We start from the raw sequence: 16928 nt of genomic DNA on the forward strand, positions 1-16928 counted from the left end.
ATGCATCTATTTTTACGTTTGTTTTATAAAAATGACAAATAAATCATGTAGGATTAGAGCACCTCCATATAGATGTTCACAAACGTTATAACCATTGGGGAAATTACTTGATGGACAAATAAGGGAAGCAACCAGGTGGTCAGTAAAAAGTAATAGTCTGCCAGTGGATTACTATTGCCGATTTTATGTACCCAAAAATGTTTTTTTTTTTAATCCAATTTCAAGGTGAGATATTTCAAGGCAGTATGGAATACTTACCATTTGGGACACTGACCGATCTATCAACCACCTCACTTGCATTATCATAAACAGAGATAGAAATGTCATATGTAGCCACTAGTTCTCTATCCAAAGGGGAATTTACCATGACTGCACCTGGAAAGTTAAGAAATAAAAATGGGTCAGAAATAAAAGTTTACTCAACTGAAAGCTAAACCGTCCTGTGTATAAAAGAAACTGCACCATTGGGTGCAGTGACTGAGCATAACGTGTACAGTGTATTTTATATGCAATATATTTTTGTTTTTTTGTCAATCCCTAAAATGTCTCAAAGAATTAATGCAAATATTAACATTTTTGCAATTACAGAAAGAGCTACAGTGGCCCCAAACTTCAGTCTGCATAGGCTTAGCAACAACCAATAAAGGGACACTTGCCCTTTAAGATGATTAGGACACCATCCTTGCCAGCAATGACTATGAGTGTGCAGCAGAAAACAGTTATCATGGTGATCATGGTGATGATGGTGATGTAGGAGGACAACGAATGAGTCAGACAGGGAAGGCTTTTACAGAGGTACAGATCAAACCTTCAGGAGTGTGAGCCATAAAGAAAAGAAAAGATTTATTTGGTTAGTACTATGATACTTTTAATCAGCAGATTACAAGGGTGCAAAAGATTATTAATGGGAAAAAAAAGTACTAGTAGAGAATCAAAAAGGCAGTGGGAGATTGGAAAGAAAAGCAAGTCCATGCAGAAAGAGAGTGGAATGGCTGTAAATTCAGTTTAATTTGCAAAAAATGCCTTTAAATGCAAAAGATTACAGCAAAATACCTGTATTGAAATTAATCCTGAAAGCAGCCTGCTGATTCGGCACAATTGCATTGGTGTCGTCAGTGGCCACGATTTCAATAATGTGATACTCCAGACGTGGTTTGAGGTCTCGGTCGATGGCAGTAACCTCGGCTATAGTTGTTCCCACTTGAACAGATTCTAAGACACTCACAGTTTGAACTGGATTGATGAACTCTGGAGAGCAATCGTTCACATCGTCAATTAGGATATTTACTGTGGTGCTAACAGACAAGGGAGTGGTACCATGGTCTGTGGCCACGACGATCAGCCTATAGGCATCTTTTTCTTCCCTATCGACAGTCACATTGGCTACACGGATGACGCCTGTGATGGCATCAATAAGAAACCTATCTTGAGCACCACTTTCAATTCTGTAGCTTAGCTGTTGGTTTATTCCACTGTCTGCGTCTGTTGCTTCTACCTGTACAACAGAAAATCCTGAAAAAGAAATATTTTCTCATCAGTTTCGTTTTTGGTTTTTTTCTATTGAAAGCTGAAACATCCAAATACATATCAATTAGTATTACAAGGAATGATAGCTTCAGTACATTTGCTTACGGACACTTGCTTGAACCTGCAAATTAGGGATTCTGTACAAATGCTGGTAGAACAACAGCCAAGTTTGCTAATGAGTTTAATGTTCAGTTTGTTCTGCGTTTGTAAGAATCCATTGCCACTATGTGGTTTACTTTAAGGCCAGGATCACACACACAGTTTTGATGCAGTTTTTGGAGCAGTTTTTTTTTTAGCCAAACGCAGAAGATGTAACCGTCTATTCTTCATACCTTTCCTTCGTTTTGGATCTACTTCTGGCTTTGGCTCAAGAAACGGAGCCAAAAACTGACCTAAAACTGCATCAAAACTGTGTGTGTGATCCTGGCTTAAAAAGCAGTTCTAGGAGATATTCCTAGAACTAATCTTAACCTTTCTATTGCATGGTCCGCATGCATTGCTATTGACTTAGTTGGTGTTTTAGATTCTTTCCGGTTTTGTCATTTTATTAAAGGCTATGAACCCCTTTGAATTAATTTTTTTTTTATTGTTCATTTGGTTTGTAAAAGCAAAATTAAGCAACTTTCTATATAGTCTTTAATAAAAATGTCCTACCATTTGGCTGCTGTAGAGTTGGTGTAACTCCTGTAGACACCTGGTCACCTTCAAATTCTAGCTCAAATCCGTCAGTCCACTGCTCCTGACAACTGACTCAACAGCTCTCCTCCCTCGCTTTTCTTAATGTAAGAGATAGCAGCATGGAGGAGGAGGGATTGTACACAGCAGGTCAGAGTATATAGAAAGCACCTTGATAGTCTGTGTGTTCTCCTTCCTATCTACGCTATGATAATAAGGCTGGGTTCACACTGAGTTTTTTTACAAGTTTTTTGACGCGGAAACCACGTCAAAAAATGCGCCAAAAATCGGCCGAAAATGCCTCCAATTGATTTCAATGGGAGGCGAAGGCATTTAGGACATGCCCTATCTTCGGGCATTTACTCCTCTGACCTCCCATTGACATCAATGGGAGGCAGAGAAATCGTATTTCGCAATAATCGGCGTGCAGGCAAATGGAATTTGGAGGCAGATTTTCCTCTGTGTGAACCCAGCATAACAGCTTGTATAATCTGCCCTCTCTGAACACTTGGAAGTTCCCCCCCTCTTCACACATTGATCTGCTGTATACAACCTCCTCCATGCTGCCATCTCTAACACTGAGAGAAGGGAGAGCATTTGAGTCACCGATCACGAGCAGTGGACTGACAAATTTGAGTTAGAATAAAATTCAGTTCAAAAGGTGTACATATGCCTTAAATATTTATTGTTTGGTATTTTTTCATTATATTAACATCCCAAATTCCTTAATGCATGAGCCCTCTACTGGACCTCCGAGAGAGAAAAAATGTGCCATACAGAGGTAACAGAGGCAATTCTTCCAAGGTGAATATCTCTGTACACATGGTGTTCAACTGAGCCTGCATGGCTCCATGCTATCAGAACCGTTCAGGCTCTATGTCAGTGTACATGAGCCCTAATTCCATTTAATCCCCTATTTTACTCTCTCCACTGCACACCCCACACTGAATTTCACATTCTCATACTCTCACACACTCTCTCTCGCCCATAGGGAAAATCCAGTCTAAATTATATTCAGATATGTCAGAGATACGTGTGAAAAAAAATCACATTTGTGAAGTCTTATTTTCTGCCACCAGTGATTTCCAGAAGGCAAGACCTCTACAGAGAGCTTAACTCCATAAGCAATGTGCATAGATTTCGGTTACTTGAAATCTTTTAGGCAAATTTTGTATTCAAATCAATGGACCTTTGCTTAAAACTTTGATAACTAAGCAATTTTACTGAAACTGACTTTGCTAGCCATAGCACTGTTTGCTAGAGCTCCAGTGAAAATGACATTATTTTTCTGAATTCATGTCGTAGTTAAATTATCCAAAGCCTGAATTTAGTCTGTCACATAGAAAAGAGTGACAATCTTTATGGATGGTTCAAAATATTACCCATTATGGTTGTCACTTTTATTACCTCCAGTTTCAGTACCTGAGGGAGACCAGATAACCTTAACTACAGGAATTGGGCTGGGGATTCATGACATCCCTCCTGAGTAACAATAAAGACACCACAACATCAAAGATTTTTTTTTGAGAATGAGTCAAAAGGAAAAAATTTAGATCGTGTCAGTTTTACCACGAACCATAGGCGACGCTTTGTAGCCCTAGCTTTATACAGATCCCAATGAATTCATTGGGAAATGTATGAATACATATATAGTTAGCTCAACCTAGTGGTGGAGGCAAATAGAATATTTTCTAACTTTTACATGTATAAGGAGCCTAACAAAATCTGTAAAAAGATGATAAAGTTGGCTAAAATACAAGGTACAGATATCCAAAAAAAAACTTTGATCGGCGCTGTTTGCTCCTTACACAAGGAGCTATGTATGGGGACGAATGATCGTTACTACAACCACTCGTCCTCATGCAGTTCCATCATGTCAGCAGCACATTTTCCTGTTTATACAGAGAGATGTACTGCCGACAACGATAATATTTTGCTCATTCATCGAGAGCAGTGATCTCATTACACAGGACAGTGATCTGGAACAAGTGTTCATATGAACGCTCCTTTGCTTTATCATTGGCCATGAAAAGGGCCTTTATTCCTCCCAGAAATGTATGAATAGATTGATAACTGGATGTTACCATTCGGAGTAAAGCTGAACCCTTATCTGTCACAGTGTGCTTGCTCTAAGTAATATAGAAATAAGAGTGCTTTTGAGGGGATCACGCTCTGACAGATTACAGCTGAACAATGATGTGCCGACAATTACAGAGAGGATGGCCCGGATAACTGGGCAACCTCACATTGTTACTGCCGGGAAATGGCCAATGCCTTATACTCCCAATGTTGCTAGTAATATTGTATGGCAGCATTGCGGGAGTGCTTGCAGAGGCAATCAGTGCTGTGAAGTTGTGAGGGAGGGGCTTAAGACCGCCTACCTAGATGGAGAAGCCAAGGAACAAGGAGCGAAGCATAAAAAGAAGAAAATACAGAAATGAAAGTAAAGCATTTATTCTGCAGCATGCACTATGTTTATTTTTATATAAATACATGATCTGTAGAAATAAATAATTGAATAACCCTATAAGTATATAAATGAGCCATACCAAAAAAATTGGTAAAAAGATGTTCACTGTAACGTCATCCCATACACAATGGGGCACTCCCTATGGCTGGAGAAAAACGATTTGACCTGTAAGAGCTGTAAAGCTGCGGAGTAACTTCAGAAACGAATTTTAACATCACTTCAAGAAAGGCTTAGATGATTTCTTGAGAAAAAAAACCAAAAGAACATAAACGCTTATATAAAATCCTTGCTGATCAGTCTGGGAAGAGTTTTTTTTACTTTTAGGATGGAATAGTTCATGCGGTTGTATGAATGATCAACTTTTTACAATGAAAGAATTAACTCAATAGACATTTCTAACTTAACAATTGTGTAGCTACATTTTGTGTTGTTTCTGTGCTTGTCTTTCTAGGTCAATAACCGAAATTATTATTTATTTGTATTAATTAACTAAATTTTGTTATGACTATAGCATAATTGTATATATATTTATATCATATTGTGCGTATGTTTGATATACGCTTATTAAATATAAAGTAAACATACAACACAATATTTTTGAACAAAAACTAAATTGGGCAAATTGTATACATATTCCCTTTTATTTTTCCCTTCCTTTTTATTTAATATATTGCCCCAATACTGTTCCTTGAAATCGAAGAAAATTGCATAAGCTTTTGGAGTTTACAGAATTAAACTGGGTCATGTTCGCACCAGCAACCCTTTATCAGAGGTATCAAATCACTGAGAGAAAATAAATAACGGCAAAAGCTTCAATTTTATCTTTTGCAAAAAAAAACAACTCCCGTTTAAAGGAAGCAAGGAATGTTCTGTACTGCAGATGATTTGGCATTGAAAGAATGAATCAAGTGTTTTTTTTAATTGAGTAATAAATCTGCTTTTTCCTTAAAGGGGTTTTCCAGCTTCTGACAACTGATAACCTATCCACCGGATAGGTCATTGGTACATGATCTGCGGGGGTCCGACACCCGGGCCCCACACAGATCAGCTGCTCCGGTGCCTCCGTGCACCTGACGTACTTGCCAGAAGCAGTTAGCTCCGGCCACGGAATAGCGGCCGAGTGCAGTACTGTATTCAAGTGAATAGGAGCAGACCTGCAGTTCTGCAGCACGGCCACTATACTATGTTCAGAGCCATAGCATTATGTGCCACAACATCCGGTGCCTACAGGCCACCAGAGCGTCTTATTAGTGCGAGGTCCGGGTGTCGGACCTGCACAGATGACATATTGATGACTTATCCGGTGGATAGGTCATCAGTTGTCAGAAGTTGGACAACCCGTTTAAACCAAATGCCAAGTGTGTATTCTAAAGGGGTGATGTTGCATGAGAGGAAGTCAGTATATAATGAATGGATATCCACAATATCACTTGTTTAACATGAATAAACTATTGCAGACATATAAAACAACTCACCTGGAGGGCTATTTTCCCGAAGACGCACATTAACACTTTGTGCACTAAAGACAGGCCTGTTGTCATTGGCATCTAATATTGTTAAAACAAGGGTGGCTGTGCTGTTCAGTCTGCCAATATCCTCTGCTACCAAGGTAAGATTTAGAACTGGGACAGTGTATGCTTCTCTGTCTATAATTCTTCCCAACCTCACAGCAACAATACCTACAAGTAAATGAATGCACAAATATTTGAATCCACCGAAGATTTAAAACAAATTATATTAATTATTATTTATTTAACAATATAATTCAAAGTTATAGTTTTATTAAAAAACCTAAAACAACATCCAAATTATCTGACACGTTCCATACTGAAATAATTCCCAAGTAATAAAATCTTTTCATACATCACTAATATCAGGGGTGTAAAATGATGAGTAGTATTCCGAGAAATTTCACAATGCATGTATGCAATCCCTTTTCCAGCCTCATGTGTCACCATTTCATAAACTATACTAACAATTTCCTGAGATATGTGGTAAAATTTTAGCACTTTGTAGTAAGTGTAGAACATGTTTGTCATGGTACATTTAACCTAAGATGTGACCTTGCATATGCAAATAAGCTCGTAAGTTTGTTTAATGACAAACCACAGACTTAAAGGAAGAAGGAGGACCAAGATGGCAGACCTGGGGGCCTCTGTTTTGCGCCCAGGCTGCCATGACAACCATCGGCACCCCGCAATCGTGGCGCGAGGTGCTAATGGGATTATAGAGGAGGCCCTCCCACTCTATTGGCTAAGATGCTCCAGCATCTGAGCAGTTTAATGGCTGAGATCAAAGTGTCAGCTCGGCACGTTAGCCTGCTCCATACCCCCCTACCAACTATGACATTTAATTACGTCAAATGTCGGTAAAGAGTTAATAATGGGTGATTGCCAAACCTGAACAGATGTATAACTGGTATGTGAGAATAGTAGATCTCATGAAGTGCCAGGACTAGAGGCAGGCAGAGTAGCTGGCCACCGAGGGCGTCGGGATGCAAATTATGTATTTAAAAAAAAAAGCAAACGAAAACAAACACTTTTTTGTAGAACCAATTGAACACTGTGTCCTAATATGTAAGTTCTGGGGTCTAATAAACGCTTCTCCTTAGTAATTAAATCTATAATTATACATTCTACAGATCGCCTGTTAAACTTCAGGGGGAAGTGTATTCCGCAACCCCTGCTTTATTGCTAAGGGGCTTGTCCCGCCCTTCATATCTTTATTGAAACATTGTTCCATTAATTTATGAAAGTACAAAGAAATAAGTCAATGGCAAATTGAGAATCAAAACGTTGTCATTGAAATCAATGAGCTGTCTGTATTAGACATGGATGTTCTGGGTCCTCCAGAGCCAGAGATGCTCTTTGTAGTTGCTTTCCACTTTGGATAATAGGTGGGAGTCGTAAAAGGGATTCAGGAATCCTAAATAGGATATTTGTAAATGTGCAAACCAGACAGCCCCATAAAACTTTTAGTTGTAAGAAAATCTCTACACAAGAACTGTATAAGCTGTACACGATAAATGCCTTATAATTGAGCTTGTCTTACCTGTGCTGTTATTCATGGTAAACAAATCCATTTGAAGCCCCAGAAGCCGATATGACACAACAGCATTTGGTCCTAAGTCATTATCTATAGCTAAAATAGGCCCATTGAGGACACTGATGGCCATTCCTAGATAAAATATCAGAGTCAAAATCTTGAAAATGGATTTCGCCATAAGTTTCTGTAGATTACAGCAACACTATCCACCCCACCGCCTGCTCCCCACAGATCACATGACTTGCGACAAACATTAATTATGAATGAGGATTACATGATGAGGCTCAGTGACATGTTTCAGCAATGACTCAAGCTGTTGAAGCCCTAGCAGACTGAATCAACCCTCATAGTCCTAAAATCCTGTAGTAAAAATAAAGTTATCAGTTCTTTTGTAAGTGGACAATTTAGAATATTATGCATTGGACTGTTGAATTCATGAGAATGGCTGTACCTTATTAGGTCTTCTTATTTTCTGTTTGCGCCTCTAAATAAATAGCAATATCTGAATCCGCAGAGCATGTGCGAATAGGTCAATAAGCAAAATTTTATTCATGTGATTAGTCTTTATGTATGATTTAACATATTCCCCCTTATATAGATTTTTGCCCTTAATCAGGGGTTTATTCCAGTATATAAAGGCTCAAGATCCATGTCTTATAGAGTGTTATAGTTCCAAATTCTCTGCTGTACCTATTCTGATGTTTTATTTTTTTACTATTGTAGATTATGTTAATCTATGTTAAATTCATGGGTTCAATGTCATATTTTATATTGCCAATAAAGCAAGTTCTATTCTTCAAAACCAGGAAATAGTAAAGCATATTTTGTTATCACAACAAGCAAGCAAAGCAAGCGTGGATTAACAACTGTAGAAAACAATCTATTAATTTAATGTGATAGATAGATAGATAGATAGATAGATAGACAAAATAGGCAGCACTCCAAAATTTGGTAAAAAAATATAGAGCTTTTATTAGCCCCGGTGCCATCGCACCAGGGCTAATAAAAGCTCTATATTTTTCACCAAATTTTGGAGTGCTGCCCATTTTGGATATTTATATTCAGTTGGGGACAAAACGGTTAAGTCCCTGGGACGTGCACTCGCCCACTATTATCAGTGCTATTAGATTGTGGACTTTTTTTTTTTTAGATAGGATAGATAGATAAAAAAAAGTTATTTCAAAGTAATACCATCTATTTGTATATATTCATTAGAAAAATAGTCCATACTACCTGCTGGCGAATTCTCCATGATTTCGGCTTGATATGATCCTTGAGTAAATATAGGCCGGTTATCATTCTCATCTGATATTGTCACAACCAACAGGTCAAAATCCTGTACAGGGAAACATCACAATTCTTTTTGGTTTACAACCAAGGCAGAATCTATTCTTCCACATTTATAACACTGCTTAACAACAAATTCATGAGCTCACAATGTGTTTATGAAGGAGTGAATAGGCTTTTACCAGGCATTCATTCACCAAATCTTTGCTTTGGGGTTGTCCAGTCTTATGGAAATTAAGATTGCTTGCTAACACTGCAGTCCCTAAGGTTCCCAAAGGTTCTCACCACCCAGTAGCAAAAGGGGATGAGACCAACCAGGGTTGGGCATACTCTTTCCATGGGCCCCATCTATGAAAAGTACATCATTGCTGGTATTTAAAAAACATATAAAATGTCATAGAGACAAGTTATGCCATGGCCCAGTCCCAAGGGACTCTGAGCTACTGTTGATCTGATGCTTTACTGGGATTGGGATGCAACACCATTAGTTCACACAAAATTGCAGGTGAGCACAGGTGACCACCAGATTGGTAGTGTGAAGACCAAGCAAATCCCCATAATTTAGCTTCCAGGACCCATAGAAGAGTGAAGTGTGTGGAGTTTGGCACTGGGGTTAACTACAGCCAAACATGAATCTTCAATTATTCTAATGTTTGAGAAGACTCCTACAGCATTAGGAGAGAGAAATAATTTTAAGTTTAGTTGACCTCACAAAGAATCTCATCTGAGTTTTCCTAAAAATATACCTAAAAAACAAGGGAATAGAAATGAATGAACTTTAGGTATGTCATTTACATTCACCAGCAGCAAGCATTGTTCTTGAATACTGTGAGAAACTGAAACACAACATATATTAGGGAAACAGTTGAATAATTTTCAATACGCACCGAATGTGATTTATTTGCCTCGAAGCGGAAATCCCCTTCAAATAAATTAGCTTGGAATTTACTAGAAATATAGCTTACCCTTCTTGAGTTGCGGATATTTTCTGGATTGTCTTTCACAGTCACTGTTAGTCTATATTCCATAACTTTCTCTCTATCAAGAGGTCGATTTACATAAACTATTCCAGACTGAAGAAAACACAGAAAAACATAAATTAAATTTACAGATAAAAGAGGAAGAAATGAATCAAAATTCACCACAGCTGGAGAATAGACGTGGGTGGCACAGGTCATATGAGCGGTGCGTTGCCATAGCTCTCACTCCAGTAGAGCGCTGCTCCCATCTATGGATGGCCGCATTTAAGGCTGGGAGACTGCCAGTATAGCTCCCTTTCTACAATTAGCGGCAGTAGCATCTAGGACCGGGAGATCCACAGAAAAGTTGTACCAGATGCCATAGTCAAAATCTGTCCTAGCACAGTTGGTAGGAGAAACCACCCGCCATGGATACAGCAAAGCAGGCTTAGTGGAGACTAGCGGAAAGCTTTCCCAGATCTGCAACTCAAGCGTTTCCAGGACATGTGAATGGTGTCCTTAATACCTGGTGTAACTCAGGGTCATGTGGCTTATAAATAACATCGGCTTGCATTTATGACCAGCTTTATGATTGCATCTATTAAATGTCCCACAAAAGTGGTATCATTATGCTGAAAGGTCTGATACCTGCAAACAAAGTGCTCTGGACCTGACTTAACTATGTAATTCACCTCAGAGATATCGCCTTGTAACAAAGACAACCATATTAATTTGGTCACCGGAGAATTTGAACGCTGCGTTTGAATTTTCGCACAGCTTGAGACGAGCTATGAAATAAGTTGTTGTTTACTTCTTGTATATTGCGGCATTAAAGTACAGCTTAATGTAATGTCAGCTATGAAAGTACCTGATATATTTATACTGTATATAGATGGAGTGTTTGGAAAAAATGAATCCAAATTTAATGGAGTATAAAAAAAGGCAGCATTTAATAAATAAAAGTTCAAAGATGGTGTTTTTTCCCTCTCCTCCTCTAAGGGTACTTGTGAAATTTCAGATAAAATTCCTTAAATAGAACCTGTCACCACCATTTCACCTATTGAACTCTACTCACCCCTCGCTGGCCGCTGCTGTCAAAAGTTCATTGCCGTTATCCCCTTTTCTAAACTCCTTCCCTGACCGTAAATAAAGGTCTGCAAACATTTTGCGCCTTTTATGGTTATAATCCTGCAGTCTTGTTCCGTTCCTTTTCTTATACCTGCCCACAGCCGAAAACTGGCCCACCCTGAATGCCAAAACCTCGTCTGAGATAGCGCGCATGCGCCTGTCATGTACACCCTTCCCGGCTTCGTCAAATCTAGTTACTGCGCATGCGCCACTATGATGTCCTGTTGTGCGCACACACCAGAACAGGACATCGATGCACAAGCTCGGGATTTCGTGTGGGCTGGGGGGAGGCGAGGAGCTGTCAATCAAAAGTAATGAGGTGGGGTCAACTCGGAAAGACTTGAGGAATGAAGATTTGACTCTTTTCAAAGGAAGATATGACCCTTTTATGCTCATTAGCATACGGCACAGGAACACTAAAAAATGGAATACTAAAGGTACAGAGCTACTTAGAAGATAATTATAGGTTACATAAAAATGATTTTTCACCCACTTCCACCAGGAATTGCTGGTTTAATAGGTGAAATGCGTGTGACAGGTTCCCTTTAATATCTCTTATCCATTTTGCTTTCAGCGCAACAAAAATGAATTAGGATTAATTAACTCTACAATGACCTACACTGTATTCCTATTTTTAATATTGCTTATTGTATTATTCAGACAGTCGACTTATATTGAGCCACTTGCTTTGTAAGGGGGCACTTCTCTGATTGCTACGATCCCCACGCTGTACCCAAATGATGGTTGAGGTGTGTATAGGGAGTAACTATAATACTTTTGAATTCAGTTTTTGTTTTTAAACCAGACAATCTCTTGCATCAGGATGTTGACTTACATTTTCATTGATGAAAAATGTATTTTCTCCATTCCCTGCAGTTATATTAAAAGTCAGAATTGCATTGCGTCCAGTGTCAGCATCACTAGCAAAAATTCTGGTGATAGGTGTTGATACCAGCGTGTTCTCACTGATGGTTATATTTAGTGGTAGGTTGAGGAGAACAGGATCATTGTCATTAATATCTAATACACGTACTTCAACAACAGTCTAAATAAGAAGAAAATAGAAGAGAAAAATTAGCTTCACCATATACACATGACCTCAAGATTATGTTTATTAAAATAAAATAAAAAGCATCACAATAACATCACCTATATTGGGCCACAGATGGGAAGATGTGTCCCAATTCTTACCAGTGTTTCAATATTTTTCACTGATGGGACATGGTCATTAAAAAACACACAATAAAACTGTCTTTGCAGCAATGGGAACACATTTTCATATGGGCGTCATTTCCAATGGTGCAAATATCTCATATAGGTTTCTGTACTTTTCCTGTTCCAATAGATGACTAAATTCCACAATGTTTCAGTAAAGAGAATTGGAATTGTAAACAAGTACTACACTCCCATACAAATTAGGATAATGGTAAACTATAATTGTTAGTGAGTATTCGTAAATCTATGGCCACGTTCACTAAGTAAATAATATTGGTAATGAAGTATAGTAGAGACTGGAACATAGGGATATAGGAATGATACGTTTGAAAACATTTTTCACTATGGATTTTACTGCAACTATATAGGAATTATGATACTATTATCAATAACACTAAAATTATAACAGTGTATACTGAAACCAAACTCAGTAGAAAGCCATTTCAGTAGACTTTGTACATATAGACAATAAGATATAAAAACGAGTAACAATTGTGCATTTCTATAGATAACTCTTTTGGCAAGCACTTTTCATGTTACATCGGGGTTCTGCTCAGGGTTGTTTCTAGGGGAAGATTAATTAGGACGCTGCTCTGGATGCCGGCTCTTTAACTGACGGAAGGCACCTGAGCAAACTGCTTAGTGATCAAGCAAAGCGTTCATAAAGTGTTCTGCTCCCAAATACTCTTTATACAATCACTCACAATAATAATAATAATAATAATAATAATAATAATAATAATAATAATAATAATAGAAATAGTAATACATTTTCTCATTAGATCATCATAAATTTGTAGCATGTGAATCCAGCCCAAGTAGAAATTACTTTACCGTGGCACTGAACGGAGGATTGCCTCTGTCTTTTGCCATAATAGTTATGTTGTAGGAAGCGATGTTCTCTCGATCCAGTTCATAATCTTTTCTAACTCTCAAATCCCCCTCAACTGATGATATTACAAACTCCCCTTTATAATAAAAACAGAGAAACATGTTATTTGTTTTCATGAAATGTTCTTAGAATAGACTCATATGAACAAGAGGCAACAGAAATCGAATTTATTGCAACCAAATGCCTTTTACTCCAAGCAAAATGTTTGATTTTATATGACATACACAGTAAATGACATATACAGGTTTTGGGTTTGTGAAATCTACAGGCTATTATTATATGTCACGTGCAGCATGATACAGATTTTTCATCAGCGCTACTCAAATGCAAAGGTTTTTACATCCTTCATTCATTCCCAGTCTGGATAGGACAGGGGTCAGGTGGAAATAACACTTTAAAAATTGTACTCTTGCCTGGCATGTTGTGTATAGTCATTTTACAGTCACATTTTACAAATGTAACTTCCTCAAATTCTTGCAGAAGTAACTGAAAAAACTGAAGCTGAAAACGTTCATATTTTAGTCTCTTCGGTTTCAATTAGACTTTGTTAAACATATTCTGTCCTAAGAACGCACTGAGGAACATACATATTTGTGATCAATGTGAATGATATCCTCTCAACATAAGTAATATTATATATGTCATGCACATGGCTGCGGGCCGTCAGGCTCACTCACCTCCTGATGGCCGCAACCATGGATCTGTGAGCGCTGGCCCCATCTCCTCCTCACTAGACGCCAGCGCTCACTTCCGCTTCTTCCGGCTGGGTCCCGTAGGGTGCGTGCGCACGCTAATGCCTACTCCTAAAGGGCCAGCACGTGCACCTGAGTTAAGTGCCAAATTAGCCCATGAGCACACTGGACTATAAGAAGGGCCCGGCCCCTTCCTGCATTGCCTGAGCTTTGTTGTCGTTACCCTAGTTTGTCTCTGCAAATGGTCTCCTAGTGTCTTCCAGTTCCTAGTGTTTCCCATTCCTGCTGCCTGTATCCTGTATCCCGTGCTATCCTGGTCAAGTGCCGTATCGAGTTGGAGTCGTGCTGTGCCGTATACCACACCTGTCCTGTTACACCACGCCTGGTGTCCTCCTGCTGCTAAAGTACCTTCCGAGCCGGCTTTGCTACTGTCCGAAGCTACCTCAGGTACACCTATAGGAACTATAGACTTTGACCTGTGTCCCGTTGGCCAGCTGCCATACCGTTCAGGCGGTACGGTCCAGTGGGTCCACGTACCCAACGTGACACTATAATTCAACAAATCACCACTTTACTAACATGTTATCATGTATCATTCCCAATAAGTTCAGTTTTGATCATATTCTTATTAACACCTATGTCACCTCTGTCCAATATTGCCCTAGGCAGATCCACTTTAAAACCAATATCCAATATCCAATACTGCAACATTTAGTTTTTACTGCAAAATTTCACTCCCCAACATCATGGTTAAAGGGTTCCTGGAAGCAGAGATACAGAGGAATGTCCTCTGTGAGGCCCATTCAATGAACGACGGTTTTAGTTATCCTTGTGTCTGCCAGTTATGGGTCGGGAAATGATGTGGTCAGCCAATAATTTCTTCCTCTAATAAAGTCAGATTTTTACCTAGCAGAGCAGTTTTATTTTTTGTTAGTAAGAGAAAGAAAATAACTTGTGACCTCAGATATTCCCCTATGGCACAGGGACAGTTCTACAGTCCTGCAGTACAAGCAACTTGCAAACAAGTCAACAAACCTCAGCTTCTTCAGGTGTGTATGATATGGAGATGAGATAATATGGATAACTGTAGTCACACTCTAGTTTTCAAGCGCTACTCCCTCCCCTCCACCCAGTTATGCTCACTAAGTTGGCACTGATGCAGACATCTCCCAAAATAGTTCCCTCCATGCAAACTTACAGAAGGAGACGGCTTCAGGAGAGTCTTAAAGAAACTTCTGGGTGATCTTGGCATTAGCGCCAACTAGATAAGTACTGTATAACTGAGAGGCGAGTAGAGCCACCAAACTTTCACTTTAATCCAAAAATCTTGTACTGTATGCCATTCCTACTGCTTAAACTTACCAAGAATATCACCCCCAACAATGCTGTACTCCACTTGACCATTAAGACCTGCATCTTTATCTTCAGCTTTGAAAGTTGAAACTCTTGGACCTGGCTGTCCTTCTGTTATGTCAAAAGGTCCCTCATATGGTTTTGGAAACTTTGGCCAATTGTCATTTATGTCATTTACATTGACTAAGACCTGTGTAAACATAATTATTTAAACCAGGAATAAAATGCTGGGAAGACATATATTGCAAGTATGCTATCTCATCAATTTTAGGAAAATGTAAAACAAGGCCAAAATGATTACACTATTACACAATTTTTGGTTGCTAAAAAAAATGTTTATCTTTACAGCTATTTTAGTTTGGTTTCTTTTGCTTCTTATAATTGATTTCAACTAAACTATAAGGCTCTGTTCACACTAAGTGTTCCCTTTACGTTCGGCATATATTTGAGTGAAATCTCCCGTTATAAGCGGCGAAAGGAAAGGCGTGATGTATGCCACTGTGTGACATCATACATAAAATTATACTGCGCGGTATACTTTTTTTTCCTATACAGTAAAAACATAGTATACCAACATAATAACTATATGATGGTGTATCAAACAGTCTTAAATTCACCATTTGTCATTGACATATAGAAAATGGGATCTTATTAGGGTATGTTCACAAGTGGCGTATTTAAGGCAATTGACGCAGCGCCGGATTCATCGCACGACATTGACTTATCCGTTGTTTTGACAGGAAGACTTCCTGCTATAAAATTCTGTTGTTTCTATGCTGTCCTCATATACAGTAGGGCAGCATAGTCTGATGACAATTACACTTTAAGGCAGCCTGTGTTCTAGGAATAGATTGCTCAGAGTGTTTGCAGGCCTGCACCACTGGGCAGGACTGGTCAGCGGGCGCACGGGCCCGGGTCACCAGACGAGCACAACCTTCAACTGTATTTGCATCCTTAGGATGCGGACACAGTTGAAACCTATGACAGAGCAGGTAATCATAGGCTCTGCCATCCTCTGTCTTGTAGGCCACAGGCTGCTGTAGGCTTGGGGCCTACAAGTCTCCAGAACCAAGCAAAGGGTGCCAGCATCCTGGGGCAGGCAGCGCAATGATCTCACTACATCACGCTGCCTGTGCGATGCTGTAAAATTTCAGGAGAGGCCTCAGGCACTTGGCTCGTCGTGAAATATCCTGGGATGGGTGAGTATAAATTAGATTATTTTTTTTTCATGTCAACAAAGTGGGTACTATTATCCAACAGGGTTCACATTTATCCAACAGGGGACACAAAGGTGAAAATGTTTGTGGGGTGGAACACAAATTATTGTTTAGGGGAACTACTTTTTAGGGGAACACAAGGCATTATTACTTTATAGGGGACACAAAGGGGGTATTTTTAGTGGGTGGTGGCAAAATGGGGGTCCTTATTACTGTCTAGAGGACACAAAGGGACATTACATTGCTGGGGGCACAACGGTACACAATATTACTATGTGGGGGCGCAAATGGGTCATTATTGCTGTGTGGGAGCACAAAGGGGGCCCTAAGAGGAGCACCATTACTGTTTGGGGCCTAAATGGGACACTAATACTACTTGGGGCACTAAGAACATCACTGTTGCTGTGTGGGGTACAAAAGATTGTATTAAAATCTCCTCCTAATATAAGAAATCCCTCAGTGAATATG

General features: G+C 39.2%; 1 protein-coding gene across 3 annotated transcripts in view; it reads right to left on the reverse strand.

Moving 5' to 3' along the window:
- The window catches only part of CDH23 (cadherin related 23), an 818455-nt gene that overhangs the window by 53894 nt on the left and 747633 nt on the right, over positions 1 to 16928 (reverse strand). For 2 of the 3 annotated variants that reach the window (XM_075841683.1, XM_075841681.1), the window contains exons 39-47: positions 15253 to 15433; positions 13141 to 13274; positions 11927 to 12136; positions 9970 to 10077; positions 8951 to 9053; positions 7724 to 7849; positions 6148 to 6351; positions 1054 to 1512; positions 259 to 375 (exon numbers count right to left, since the gene is read on the reverse strand). In XM_075841683.1, the coding sequence (XP_075697798.1) occupies positions 259 to 375; positions 1054 to 1512; positions 6148 to 6351; positions 7724 to 7849; positions 8951 to 9053; positions 9970 to 10077; positions 11927 to 12136; positions 13141 to 13274; positions 15253 to 15433 (1642 nt within the window). The remainder of the gene's footprint in view (positions 1 to 258; positions 376 to 1053; positions 1513 to 6147; positions 6352 to 7723; positions 7850 to 8950; positions 9054 to 9969; positions 10078 to 11926; positions 12137 to 13140; positions 13275 to 15252; positions 15434 to 16928) is intronic. The other variant, XM_075841682.1, reaches the window with a different exon arrangement.

Source organism: Rhinoderma darwinii, chromosome 11, assembly GCF_050947455.1.
Source record: "Rhinoderma darwinii isolate aRhiDar2 chromosome 11, aRhiDar2.hap1, whole genome shotgun sequence".
NCBI classification, from domain to species: Eukaryota; Metazoa; Chordata; class Amphibia; order Anura; family Rhinodermatidae; genus Rhinoderma; species Rhinoderma darwinii.